General features: G+C 39.5%; 2 protein-coding genes across 2 annotated transcripts in view; one reads left to right on the top strand and one right to left on the bottom strand.

Annotated features, from left to right (window-relative positions):
* Positions 1–6,760, top strand: part of itga10 (integrin, alpha 10) — a 34,130-nt gene extending 27,370 nt beyond the window's left edge. The window contains exons 14-30 of the mRNA XM_055047676.1: positions 56–262; positions 815–945; positions 1,065–1,231; positions 1,997–2,139; positions 2,648–2,758; positions 2,829–2,914; positions 3,008–3,149; positions 3,238–3,330; positions 3,426–3,502; positions 3,587–3,676; positions 3,775–3,859; positions 4,503–4,616; positions 4,691–4,798; positions 4,874–4,981; positions 5,059–5,154; positions 6,201–6,314; positions 6,405–6,760. Coding sequence (XP_054903651.1) covers positions 56–262; positions 815–945; positions 1,065–1,231; positions 1,997–2,139; positions 2,648–2,758; positions 2,829–2,914; positions 3,008–3,149; positions 3,238–3,330; positions 3,426–3,502; positions 3,587–3,676; positions 3,775–3,859; positions 4,503–4,616; positions 4,691–4,798; positions 4,874–4,981; positions 5,059–5,154; positions 6,201–6,314; positions 6,405–6,455 — 1,923 coding nt within the window. The 3' untranslated portion in view covers positions 6,456–6,760. The remainder of the gene's footprint in view (positions 1–55; positions 263–814; positions 946–1,064; positions 1,232–1,996; positions 2,140–2,647; positions 2,759–2,828; positions 2,915–3,007; positions 3,150–3,237; positions 3,331–3,425; positions 3,503–3,586; positions 3,677–3,774; positions 3,860–4,502; positions 4,617–4,690; positions 4,799–4,873; positions 4,982–5,058; positions 5,155–6,200; positions 6,315–6,404) is intronic.
* A 37-nt stretch (positions 6,761–6,797) lies between these two features.
* Positions 6,798–12,608, bottom strand: polr3c (polymerase (RNA) III (DNA directed) polypeptide C). The gene is made up of 13 exons (XM_055047678.1): positions 12,506–12,608; positions 11,683–11,829; positions 11,129–11,393; positions 9,941–10,236; positions 9,742–9,846; positions 8,822–8,995; positions 8,689–8,740; positions 8,528–8,588; positions 8,288–8,438; positions 7,590–7,691; positions 7,328–7,377; positions 7,097–7,246; positions 6,798–7,018 (listed from the first exon to the last, which is right to left on the bottom strand). Exons 2-13 carry the CDS (start codon positions 11,827–11,829, stop codon positions 6,940–6,942), a joined length of 1,632 nt encoding a protein of 543 aa, XP_054903653.1. The 5' UTR covers positions 12,506–12,608; the 3' UTR covers positions 6,798–6,939.
* Between the last annotated feature and the right edge of the window lie 265 nt (positions 12,609–12,873).

Raw genomic sequence — 12,873 nt, 5'->3', positions numbered from 1 at the left:
CTATTTTTGATAACTTGGTGGTCATTCTTTTCCCCTTGTCTCTTGGTTTTTACAGGAGGGGAAATTTATATCTAATGGGACTCTGAAATCAGACAATAAGTCTCAGGATGCCAGGTTTGGTTATGCTCTGGCGGCTGCTCCCGATCTGAACCACGATGGCTTCACTGACCTGGTGGTTGGAGCCCCGCTGGAGGATGAGCACAGAGGGGCCATCTATGTTTACCACGGTCACGATATTTACATCATCCATGACTGCAAACAGGTAGTTACGATAGGTACACTGCAGTGCAAAAGTAAACCACTTTTTAAAAATACTGAATCAGATCAGCAGTTTCCCAGGATTTATAAAAGTCTTTAGCTGTAATTTCACTTTATGTCCAGTTCTTGCACCTGAAAATATTGAATGAGTGGACGAAAGAGGAAGAAATGTGTACCTCTGCAGCTCGTATAAGTGGAATTAAGTTAATAGCTCCTTGGTAATTAGCTTGCAGATACTAAGAAACTATTTTATGTGTTAAACCGTGTTATAATTTTCATAAATTCCTCCACAGACACAGGAACAAATAATATTCTTTTGAATCCCTGCTATTAACAAAGTAACAAGGAGTTTTCCTTAGTTTTGTGTCATATGTAGATACATAATTCACCTGAAATAAAGAATGTTTTCTCATATCTTATTAACAACTCAGATTTAAGTCGCTTAACAACCATTAAAAAATATCTGTATAAAAAAAATGGTCAGATTTTCTGTTTTATGAAAACATTCTGCATCTCAGATTTCAGTCACTAATATCTGCTTTTCTCCTCCTCCCAGCATATATTAGGGTCGTTCCTCTCCCCCTCTCTGCAGTATTTTGGCCGTAGCGTAAGTGCACGCTTGGACTTGGACGGTGATGAGCTGATAGATTTGGCAGTGGGAGCTCAGGGCAGAGCCGTGCTGCTCAGGTAAGCGGGGATAATCGCAACCACAGCAGATTTTATTGCATAGGGTTCCTGGAATGTGACGCTTTACGAGCAGCTAGGATCTTTGGTAAGATAACCGTTTCTCATTCCTGCTCTTATAGCTCCAGAAACATCGTCCAGATCAATGTGAGTTTGTCCTTCCAGCCGCACTCCATTAACGTCATTCAGAAGACGTGTCAGAGGGGCGGCAGAGAGTCAGCGTGCCTCAACGCCACAGCCTGCTTCACGGCCGTTTCACGCTCACCTGAAACACACAGCAATACTTTTGGTAGTTTTTTTATTTTTCATTTATTTATTTGCTTATTTTACATAAAGACCTTAAAACATATGCTGAACAAATAATTTTTTTTAGTCAGATGAAGCAGCACAACAACATGAAATGATCGTAAAATAGTTATTTTTCTCACACGTAGAATGTTGTGGAAAAAACTGCTTTACCACCCACCATCAGGTGAAATCACTCAATCGGATTTATTCATATATTGTGCGCAATACAGAGAGCTTGTAGGACAATCAGTAATGAAGCAGGTCTGGATGAAAAGCTCTGCCATGCAGAGACAACACACAAGTTTTATACCAAGGATAATGAATTCAAAACAAGGAGCGACACAGTCTGGTTCTGATGAGGCTTTAGAAAACAACTTAAAACATTGTACATGTCACCAAACAGTTATTTTGGTGAGTTCACAAGCATTTCATATAACATGATCAGCAGATGTTAACTTGTGGTAATTTTCCACCACAGAGAAAATGAGATTATGGAGAAAAGAACTAAAGAACCAGTTCCTGAAAGTTAAATTGCTCTGTTAGGGAAAACGTGACTCATGTGCAAAAGTGAAAAACAATTAAAGATTGAATATAAAAACAATCATTTCAAAGCTGAACATTTTTCTGCTGTCAATATACTGTCTGGAAATAGATTTGTCCATAAACAAACTAAATGTGACCAGTCCCAAATAAAACCAGATCAACCTTAAAAAAAAAGATGCTTATTTTCCAGCTCACATCTTTTTGATTGATGCTTCTTCCTCAGATCTTTGGGTGTCAGCCATGTTGGATGACAGGAAGTTTTCAGCGCGAGCTCTGTTCGATGAAAGCTCCCACAGACAGATGCAGCTTCCAGTCCGAGTGCAAACAAGAAAAACTCTTTGCTACAACCTGCCGTTCCATGTATATGTGAGTATCTGTGCAACCATGTCGTCAACACCAGTGATGAAAAAAAATCTAGCCTGGACCACAAAGTGGTCTCCGACATTTGCATTGTTCTCGATGTTTTCTTTCTGCTTAGGGCCAATTGAATTTTTTTCCGATGAAATAGTGTTCTCAAAATTGATGAGTCTGGTTTGAGGTCTCTGAATATTACAGGATTTGTGGTGTTGAGGTTCAACATTGTCCTGGCTACACATTCATGGGATCCTGCAGTCCTTGTTCTCTCAGATTTAACAACTCTCTTAAGCACAACTGATCATAAATGTTCATCTGCTGCATTGGAAATACACATTTGACACAACTTAGGTGTTCGTTTTATTTAGATTTTATTTTTATATAGTGTTTCTGTTGCTTATTTCAGTATTTTTTTTTTTACTTCTTATATTTTGTTTCAAATATTCTGTCCGGTCTAATTGGCTGCTTTTAAAGTACTTAGTTAACAAATGTGGCTGAAGCCTCTCTATCTGCTCCACAGGATACAGCAGATTATATTCGCCCAATCAGCTTCTCACTGCGGTTTAAGATCAACGACACAGAGACCGGTCCGGTGTTGGATGAAGGCTGGCCAACAAGCGTCAAGAAATTTGTACGCAGCACAAAGCTAACGCCGCTCCATTTTTATTTTCATTAATAACCTTTCTTGCCCTTCTATCCAGATACCATTTTTCAAAGACTGTGGTGAAGATGATGTTTGCACAACAGATCTGGTCTTGCAGGCAAACCTGGACATCTCTGGTACAAGGTACAGATCTGCTGGAGCTTTCTCTCCTGAAGCCAGTCAAAGTAAAACGTCTTCTGGCTGATAGATCTGAGTGAGTCATGTTTTCTCACACAGGCAGAAACCTTATGTGATTCGCAGCCCTCGTAGGCGGCTGGCGGTGGAAGTGCAGCTCCAGAACAGGCTGGAAAATGCCTACAACACTAGCCTGAAGCTGCACTACTCACGCAACCTCCACTTCTCCAGCATCAGCGTCAAAGTAAAACTCTGCTTTAATGATCCTACACATGCAGCGTGGTTTGAGTGCGATATTTATTGCTGTTATTTTTCCTTTAATTTTAACAAAGGAGAATGCCAACTTCAAGATAGAGTGTACCGCTCTTGGCTCAAACAGCCACTCGTGTAACGTCAGCTACCCAGTGTTTCGCTCACATTCAAAGGTAACCTGCTGCTGAGGAAGCTGATCTCTTCACACCTCCCTGCACCTCAGGTGGGACGCATCACTTCACCAGTATCTGTTGCTCCTTGTTTCCAGGTGAATTTTATATTGGAGTTTGAATTCAGCTGCACCTCTTTGCACAATCGGGTACAAATGAAGCTCAATGCTACCAGGTAAGCTTGTCCAAACATTTCAAATACCAAAGAATTAACAGAAAAGGACGTTTTTAGTGATATCCATCTTTTTCTGTCTTACAGTGACAGCAGTGAGAGAGAGGAAACTCTGGGGGACAACAGTGTTCAGCTGCAGACTTTCGTACAATATGAGCCAGATCTCTTTGTTAGCAGGTTTGAGCACAGAATTCACTTAATTTACAAGTTTTATTTACTTTTTTTTGTCATCATCATTGATATGGAGCTCTTTTGTTTGGCTGTTCTTTGTTTAGTGACTCTAACCTGAACCGCTATGAGGTCCATCCCACACGGACAGCATCAGAAGCCATGGGTCCAGAGTTCTACACGTACATCAGGGTAAGTTTCTCATTTTTTCTCCTTCAACCGTCTGTCTGAAAGGTTAGTAAAGAAAGAGGAACTGAAAGCGACAAATCCTCAGTGTTAAAGCCAGCTGTAGCAACATTTTTAACCTCATTTAATAATAGGAGCCGAGAGCATTGCTTTCACCTGCAGAGGTGGAAAGCACACATTTGTTTTTAGATTTCTGCAAAAAGTTTTTTGAAAACCATGTATAATTTTCCATTTTGTAACTATCTGCAGTTTTGTGTTGGTCTGTCACATAAATCCAAATAACATACATCACATTTTTTGGTTGTAAGGTGACAAAAAGTGGAAAACACTGTGGGCTTCAGTACTTCTCAGAGAGCAGAGCAGACCAATCCTTTTGAACAATACCACTGAAAACAAAATAATTCTGTACCTGTGTGACTTCACTGCTCAGATTAGCAGATTTGACAAATTAAAGAGACATTTCTTTCAAAATGATCAAGTTCTGAAATGAAAATGAACTAAAATTCACCCTTGGCAAGATTGTATGTAGACCCACTGATCTTAACTATAGGCATTCAGGGTGAATTTCCACTGTGCTGTTTAGATGTCATTACTGTACAGGTTGAGGTAAAAGATGTGTTTTGTTTAGTTTTTTTGTCTGTTTTTGTAGCTACTGAATATCGGCTGTTACTCTGTGAGTAATCTGGAGCTGCGTGTGCTTTTGCCCTTTGTGGCAGCAGAAGATGCGGTCTTCATGACTATAACGGATGTCTTCACATACAACGTGAGTGGGCCTTCGTGATTTGCTTTAATGTGCATTGAATTTGAACGATGTGACATTGCTAAGCCTCCCCTCAGGCCACAGGAATAAAGTGCAGCGTGCTGAATGATGTAGCCCAGCTGAAGTCCAGACAGAAAGACGTTCGTCCCCTTCATCCCGAGGACATGATGCATGACGAAATACTGGTGAGGCTTTTTGATTCAGGAATAAACACCAAGAAGTCATTTTACAGGCTGTAATGTGGCATGTTTTATGTCCAGAACTGCAGCCGCTCGTGGTGCACAGAGGTCGTCTGTGAGGTGCGACAGCTCGGTCAGCAGGCGGTTATACGAATCAGCCGCAGAGTTCATGATGACTTTTTCAGAAAAGTGAGTTAACATAGCGTCACGTGGAAGTCTTTCCAAATGATGTAAAGATTGCTCATCCTTTGTGTGTGACTTTGTAGGTTAAATATAAGTCAGTGAGGATAATTAGCGCCTACAGTCTCTCAGCTCAGGAGACTAACCTCATCACTCTGGGAGCAGGAACAGTCCAGGGGGAGGTAAGACTGCAGAATGCTTCCACTCAGCAAAGGGAGGAGATATTTGAGTTTTTAAAAAGTATCATTTGAAGCTTTCAGCATTTCACTGTGCTACAGCTGCAAGCCTCACAGTATTTTATTGTGTTTTTTATGGGAAAGTAGTCCGTAACTGTGACGTAGAGAGAAAATTATAAAATATTTGCCATAATTACAGCTGCTAGTCTTTTGTAGTATTTTCCTACCAGCTTTGCATATATGAAGACTGTTGGGCTTTGCAAAAATAGCTCACTCGCAGTTATTTTTAGGTATTTAAATGCATAACCAGTTATCTTAAAGTCAGAGTTTTGATTTGTCCATTCCTGCATGAACATACTTATATCTAAATTGTTCCATTATTGGTCAGGTTTTATCTTTGGATTCATTGTCCTTCGGGAAGGTGTAAATTTTTTCTTGTTTTAAGTCTTTTGTCGGCTTTAACAAGTTTTCTTTCAAATTGCCTAGTCAAAGTCTGAAATTAAATCTGTGAGCTGTGATAACATTAAACAGGCCATTTATGCTTGAAAACCTGGCAAAAAAAAAGCCGGTCAAAAACTCTAAACTGTTTGCCAGTGACTGCAAAAACAAGTTGTACAAACTTTTTTGCATTTATTCATGTTATCTTTGTCAGAAATGAAAGTTTGTTTGATGTTATGAAGTATATAAATGCATCATAAAAGCAGAAACAGCTGGTTGACACATAAGGGAAAATTGCTGCACTACAATTTATTTAGGAGTATCAAGGTAAAGGGGAATGAACTCACATCGTCACCTTCCTAAAATAACTGCCTTATGGCATTTTTGCCAGTTATTTTGACAAAACAAAATCATTTTTTGACAAAAGGAAACTAGGTCATTATTTTAGCAAGGTGACAATGTGCAAACCACATTTTTGAGATTTTATTGGAAAAATAAAATGTGACAATAACGTACTACTTCCTGTCTGTGTATAGAACAAAACACTAATGAGGTTTGTAGTTGTGAACACTTTTGCAAAACACTGTGATTTCCTGACCGTTTTCTCTTTCCAGACCGTCCTAGAGGTGCTGAAGGGCCGAGCTATTCCCATCTCGCTCTGGATTTTGATCGGCAGCATCATAGGCGGTTTGCTGCTATTAGCACTCATTATATTCATACTGTGGAAGGTAACCGAATAAATCTCTCTTTGGAAGTTGGGGAAACATAAGTGTGTTACAAACCAGGTATTAATCTCAGCTGTCCTGTTGTTCTCAAAGGTTGGATTCTTCGCACGGAAACATAGAGAGGATGAAAACCAGGAGGACTGAGACAGTTTACAAAGCAGACGACCAGACGAGCAGAATCTGCCATCGAACAGGCAACATGATGAAGTTCAACTTGAAGTGTTCAACATGAATCTCCAGGACCAAAGTCAGTGTCAACAGGGTCTGACAGAAATGCACTGCCCAAGATTTTCAGGGTCAGTAGGGGCAATTATGTAAATTATCTTCTTTTTTTTAAGCAAAATGTATCAAACTACAGTTATTTTATTTAACTTGCTAACTTTTTCCACAATTTCATATTTTAAACGGTCAGAACAGGTTTTGTTTTGTTTTTTTGTGTGTGTTTTGTTTGTTTTCTAATGGAATAAAAACAGGTTGAGGGAAAAAAAAGGTGTTTTGATATTTATTCAGTCGTGATCCACACAATAAAAACAAGAAAAATAAACATATTCAGTCGAAGTAAACAGAAACGCTAAAGAAATCATTTTTAAAAATGATGACATTTTGGATACATTTTGACAATAACGACTCAAGATGTAGACGTGGAGCTGACGTAGGATTCTAAGATAAAAATGGTTTCATCTACCTGGTTCTCTGCTGAATCTAACCTGGAAAAGGACAAGAAACAGACACATAAAGAGACTGTTGAGGAAACTGAAAAAGACAGTTTCAGTTTGTCTTCTTACTTGTTAACGTGAAGCTTCAAGACGTCCAGCTGCTGCTTCTCGGGAGCAGAGATCATCTCCTCGACTTCGCTCAGCTGTTCGGGCTCGGCCCCGCTGGCCTGCAGAGACGCCAGAATGGCTTCGATTCGCTGAGATTTCTCCAAGAGGCGCCTGAAAATCGGCATGAAAGCAGTCAGCCACAATGAGACGGGGACTTAAACCATCAAACCAACTCTTTAGTCTAGGACCCACTTGTTTTCTTTGGTCTCAAACAGGCGTCGCTCTATGAGGTTGGCTACGGTCTGCAGGAAAAATATGTTAGAAAAGGCAGAAGCTGCAAAAACAAAAAATATGCACCTGGATCCTACACATTTCCATGTGAAATCTGCTTACTTTCCCAAATTTAGCTATGAAGGATATATCAGCAGTGGCTTCAAATGTGGAAAAACTAAAACAGACAGAAAGAAGCAAGAAAGTAAGAAAGGAATCGTCCAGTCAGATCTTAAGTTTCTACCTTGTAGCAGTTCTGCAGTAGCATCCTGGCGGTTGGGAGCTGGTTGACGGTGTAAAGATAAAAAGTGCGAGATGGAGCGAAATCTGGGGTTTTGGGGATTTCCTGAAGCAGAGAAAGTTTGTCAGACTGGAAAACATTTTTGTCAAACAAGATGAAATAGAGGCCTTTTAATTTACCAGATTGAAAAGTGATAAAATTGGACCATAAAATTTGCTTAATTCAAGGTTTATGTAAAAGTAACACAAAAGGTTTCTATAGGGTTTTTAAACAGTTTTCATAAATTTTCTAAATTTCTTGGCATTTTTTTAAATGAAACCTTCACTTTATTGGATTTCAGCTTTTAGGCACATTGATATTAAATAGTGATTTATTTTTTAATAATTAACTTTCAGTAAAAAACAATGTGACAATAACCTCACTCTACTCTGAATTTAGCATTGTAGGTGTTGAACCAAAAAACATGATTTAATTTAATTTTAAGCAGTGTGAAATGAACTTAGAAGTAGTTCTTGTTGGAATAACACAGCACAGGTACAAAAAGTAAAGTTTCTGTAAAGAAAAGACATGACAACTTTTGCACAATATATCTAATTACAATTGTCAACTTTTATAACTGTATTCAAAAGACAATTCCAAAATAAAACAACCCAAAAGGGACATTTTAAAAGTATCTTATCGATTAAACTGTTATGGTTCACCTGGAGCTGCACCAGGTTGTGAGACAGCAGCGTGTACAGCATGTCTTTAGCCTCCTTTGCTGGAATCATGGCAAAGTCCTCCACCTGCTTCTGCTCCAGGTGTCTCTTCCGCAGCAACAGACGGAAGATACGAGCCGACCGGGAGCCAAATCTGATCAGCAGATGAAAATAAGAACCGATTGATAAGTCAGTTCACAAGAAAGTCACACGTACGTCCCGCAGAAACCCAAACGGACTCACCTCTCCTGCACGATGGACTCAACCGTGGCTCGAGCCAGGTTTGCAAGAGCTCTGTGCAGATCTGAGAGATGAGTTCAGGAATACAGCCGATTTATCAGATTCATAAACCAAACTGGATCATTCAGTATTCCAGCTTTGGCTCTAGCTGCACTAAAGGATACTGACAACAAACATTCCTCCTCCACTTTCTCCAGTCTTCCCAACAAACTCCATCTGGGAAATAAAGAAGCAGTTGATGGTAAAAGAGATTCATGTGGGTAGGAAGTGAAATCGCCCAGCAGGCGGCGTGCGTACTGGGTCGTCCACCAGCAGAGTCAGATACTGATCCAAAATGTGTCTGGGGATGTTGTAGCTGGCAGGGAGGGACCTGAAGATCTCATTGGCTGAGAGTGGCTTAGTGCAGGCAACGGTGGCTGAAGTGGTCACCTCACTCATCCTCAGGATGGTCCTCACTATTTCACTGCTGGTCTGAAACGTTACAATATGAACAATCTTAAAATAACTTTAGGGATGATGCTTTTTCCCTTTGTAATATAATCATGTATTCTTTACTAAGTGCAATAATAAATAATTAATTTGTGTTTAAAGGAATTCAAACACACAAAAGGTAAAGCCACAATCTTTTATGTAATTGTGGAAATACATGGAAGAAGAAATATATATACATAAGCCTGAAAGTCTTTTCTCCCATCTTCACACATCTACAGATTGAAAAATCTGGATTTTGACTGGAACATTTACACATTAACATGACTTCATCCAAACCATGCCTTCTCAGCTCTGGGAGTTTGTTTGAAGATAAACCTCAACACCAGCCTCAAGGATTCTGCATCGTTTCCCAGAATGTTGCTCCATCTAAATTCCCATCAACTCTGACTGTGTTGAAGAAAAGCATCTCCACTCCATGATGCTGCCACCGCACTGTGTCACAGTGGGAATATTGTGCTCAAGATGATGTGTTTAGTGATTAAGGGTTGTGCAGCAATTTCAATCAAAACTTCAAAACTATTGTTTTCTGTTAGGTTCACAAATTTGCATACTGCTTTGTTGGTTTATCACATAAAATCCCACTGAAATTCTTGAAAGTTTTTGATATGACTCCATGGGTATCAATACTTTTGCAAGGTAAAGTGAATTAAATTACTGAAATATTTATTTTAAGCTCATCCATTAACAGTTTGGTTGCATTTTCAGTAATTCGATAGAAATCTGACCTGATCCAGCTTATTGGCCACGGCGCTGATGATTGCCTGGTCTCTGAAGTGTTGATGGAAACGCTCAAAATTCACCTGCCAGTAAATTCCTTCATCACCATGTGTCTGAGCAAACAAAAATAAAACATCCATAGAACTATGAAAACACAGGAATGCCAGTGATTTTAGAGCTTATTGATGGAACCAAATATTCACTGACCTCTGTGTCCATCTTGGCTCTTTTTGCATTCCTCTGGTCCTCTCCGTTCTCGGGGACAAGCTGCCGTTTGCCTCGTCCAATGAGCGAAACATGTGGTACGCTGTAGCACTCAGGAAAGCTCTCTGGAGTTGGCGGGGCGACGCTGACAGCGGCTGCAGCCGCTGCAGGAGCCGCACCAGGAGCGGCACTGCCTGAAGTTCCTGCTCCTCCAACTGGAGGGCAGCGCTGGAGAAAATGGGTCTCCACCAGTTTGGAGAAGGTAGAAGACACTTCGCTGTAATCCATGCTGTGGCCCTCTATAATGAAAAACACACACACTATTAACTAGGAGTCAGAATTTATCCTATTGTTGATTAATTTGAAATGTCTTTTTCACAATAAATTCCAGATTGCAATGCTTAAAACCCCAGAAAACCGTCAGTATTGTAGTTTTATGTCCATATTATTGTTATTTTCACTATTTTCTCCACTGTTTGTTCAAAGAGAATATCAACAAATACGAAAGAATTTTAAAATATGATTAAATACAGTTAATGTGTGGAGTTTGGTGATGCAAATCACATTTCTATAAGTGATTCATGACCTAAAGAAAAGTATTACAAATGGGTATGTTTCTGAAGAACACAAACACTGAAGAGCAGTGTTTGTATTTGTCGGGCCATGTAGTCACAGTTGCACATTTACTTAAAAAAAAGTAAGAAACTATTCTGTCATTTTTATAATCAATAATACTGAAAAGAGGAGCAGGCCAGAGAATTACTAGTTGAATTAACGACTAGTTCAGAAGTGGATTATTCTTGTTGTTAATTTACATTGACAGTTTTACCTGTTTGAAACCGATGATTCATCATTTTTAAGGGCAATTTTGTTTACAGACAATCCACAATTCAATACATATTGTTTCAGTTATGTGCAGGTTTTTATTTCAATTTCATTCATTGTTTTTTATCATTTTGGATTTTTAAAATCTCTACCAGCCCCAGCAGCATTGTTCTTTAGAAATTACGGCTTTATTAATCTTTGAGAATATTATTAAATGGTCTAAAAGTCTACATTTATCACAATAATTTCAGAGACAATTAGTCGCCAAGTAATCTTTGTTATTGTAATAACCCTAACATTAAATTCAAAAAGCTTTTGAAACAAGAGAACTGCAGCTAAAGATTTCTGGTGGACATGAAAACCGACCCTCCATGTTCTGCGTGAGACGGTCTGCGACCGTCTTCACCGTGCTGCTCATCGTCATGTGGCCACGCTGCAGCAGCTCCTCTATGATCAGCTCGCCCGTGTCGCCGTACAGCGTTTTGGCCGTGTAGATGTAACGCGGGTAGCGCAGAACTCTCAGGATCCGATCGCAGCAGGCCCGGTACTCTGTGGGGCTGCCCGGTCCTTTACGGCCAGAAGTGAAACAACAAGCCCCATGTTGCACGAGCACGCACAGACACTTCTTTACCTTTAATGAAAAAGAAACATTAAAAAACATCCATCATCCCTGAGTTTCTTCTACATTTTGAGAGATGGCATTGATATGAATTGTGATGTAATTATGCGGTAACATCTAAGTGCTTTGAATTTATTTCATGCAAGTCGAATATTACCGGCCATCATTTACAAACTAAAAAATAAAAATAGTTCCTAATAAGTTGAGAACAAAAATAACCAGCTTGAATACATCACAAGCCATTGGTGCGAAATTTAAATGATACTCATAATTATAGGCAGAAAACGTTGGATAGCCGCACCAAATCCACCGAGAGGTTGGTTTCTTGGACGATGGTCCTCAAGTTCTGCACTCCACTTCGGAGCAGGTGAGTTCCCACTTTCTCCATCACCTCTCCAAAATGCTCCTGCAGCAGGAGGCCACACAGACGGATCTCCTGGGCCGTCATCTGCATAAAGGCAAGAATAAATAAACACAATAAACATGTAGAATAAGGTGCTTTAGTGAGACGAGACAAAAATGTTACTTTCAGCCCTGTATTTGAAGTACCAAGTGTGGTGACAAAATATATATATATATATATATATATATATATATATATATATATATATATATATATATATATATAAAACCCTTAAAGGGCTGCAAAGGTCTTCAGGAGGATAGAGACTGTAAACATACAGTCAGAGCGACAAGCACAGGGTTTTCATCAAAGCCCAAAGTCAAAGTCAACTGAGAATCTGTGGCATATTTGGGAAACCCTGATTAAAAGCAGCGGGGGAAAAAAACAGGTTTAGCAAGATAACTCGATAGATTTGTTTTAAAATATCACCATTTTTGCAAGGAACTGCAATGTAAACAATTTATTACGTCAATTCATTGGGTTTGTACGCGGCAAAACGAGGTAGAATGAGTATAAAACTGCAGCTGTTTCACTAAGATGACGTGCAAACAGATCGTTGTTATTTAAGGCATAAAAGAAATACATCAAGAAACTACGGCTGAAGACTATACAACCTTAAAACCTGCTCTTTATGATGCGCGGTGTGTCAGTGAAAGTATAAACGTTACGAGGTCTGCAAGGCTACAAGCAACAACAACTTCAGCGTGTTTTCAGCACTAACTTTGCACACGGACGTCTGTCAGGGCAGGAGAAACTTTCGCCTCTATGCATCCCAAAGACGGCAGACTTCGCACACATGCGACTCGTCGATGACAACACAGGAGCACTTCCGGTATCCAAGGCTGTGGTGGAGCGCCGCTTGTCGGCCTGGAGGAGTATGGTAGACCAAATTATTATTTAATACATTTGATTAGGCAGCCAAGTTCATCCGTGTTAGTTATTTGCATGCTTTTTAGATTTTAGAGCAATGCTTCTCAAATTATATTTTTTTTATATTAACGTAGTTCTTTTGCATGTCTTTACCAATTTGCTGGGATTCGTTTGGTGTACTTGATGTTCTTACTTTAAATGTTGTTTTCACAAACTAAC

This window comes from Poeciliopsis prolifica, unplaced genomic scaffold, assembly GCF_027474105.1.
Source record: "Poeciliopsis prolifica strain line A6 unplaced genomic scaffold, Auburn_PproV2 SCAFFOLD026, whole genome shotgun sequence".
In the NCBI taxonomy this organism is placed as follows: domain Eukaryota; kingdom Metazoa; phylum Chordata; class Actinopteri; order Cyprinodontiformes; family Poeciliidae; genus Poeciliopsis; species Poeciliopsis prolifica.
Note: the sequence above shows the minus strand (reverse complement) of the source record. Positions and strands in the feature narration are given on the sequence as shown.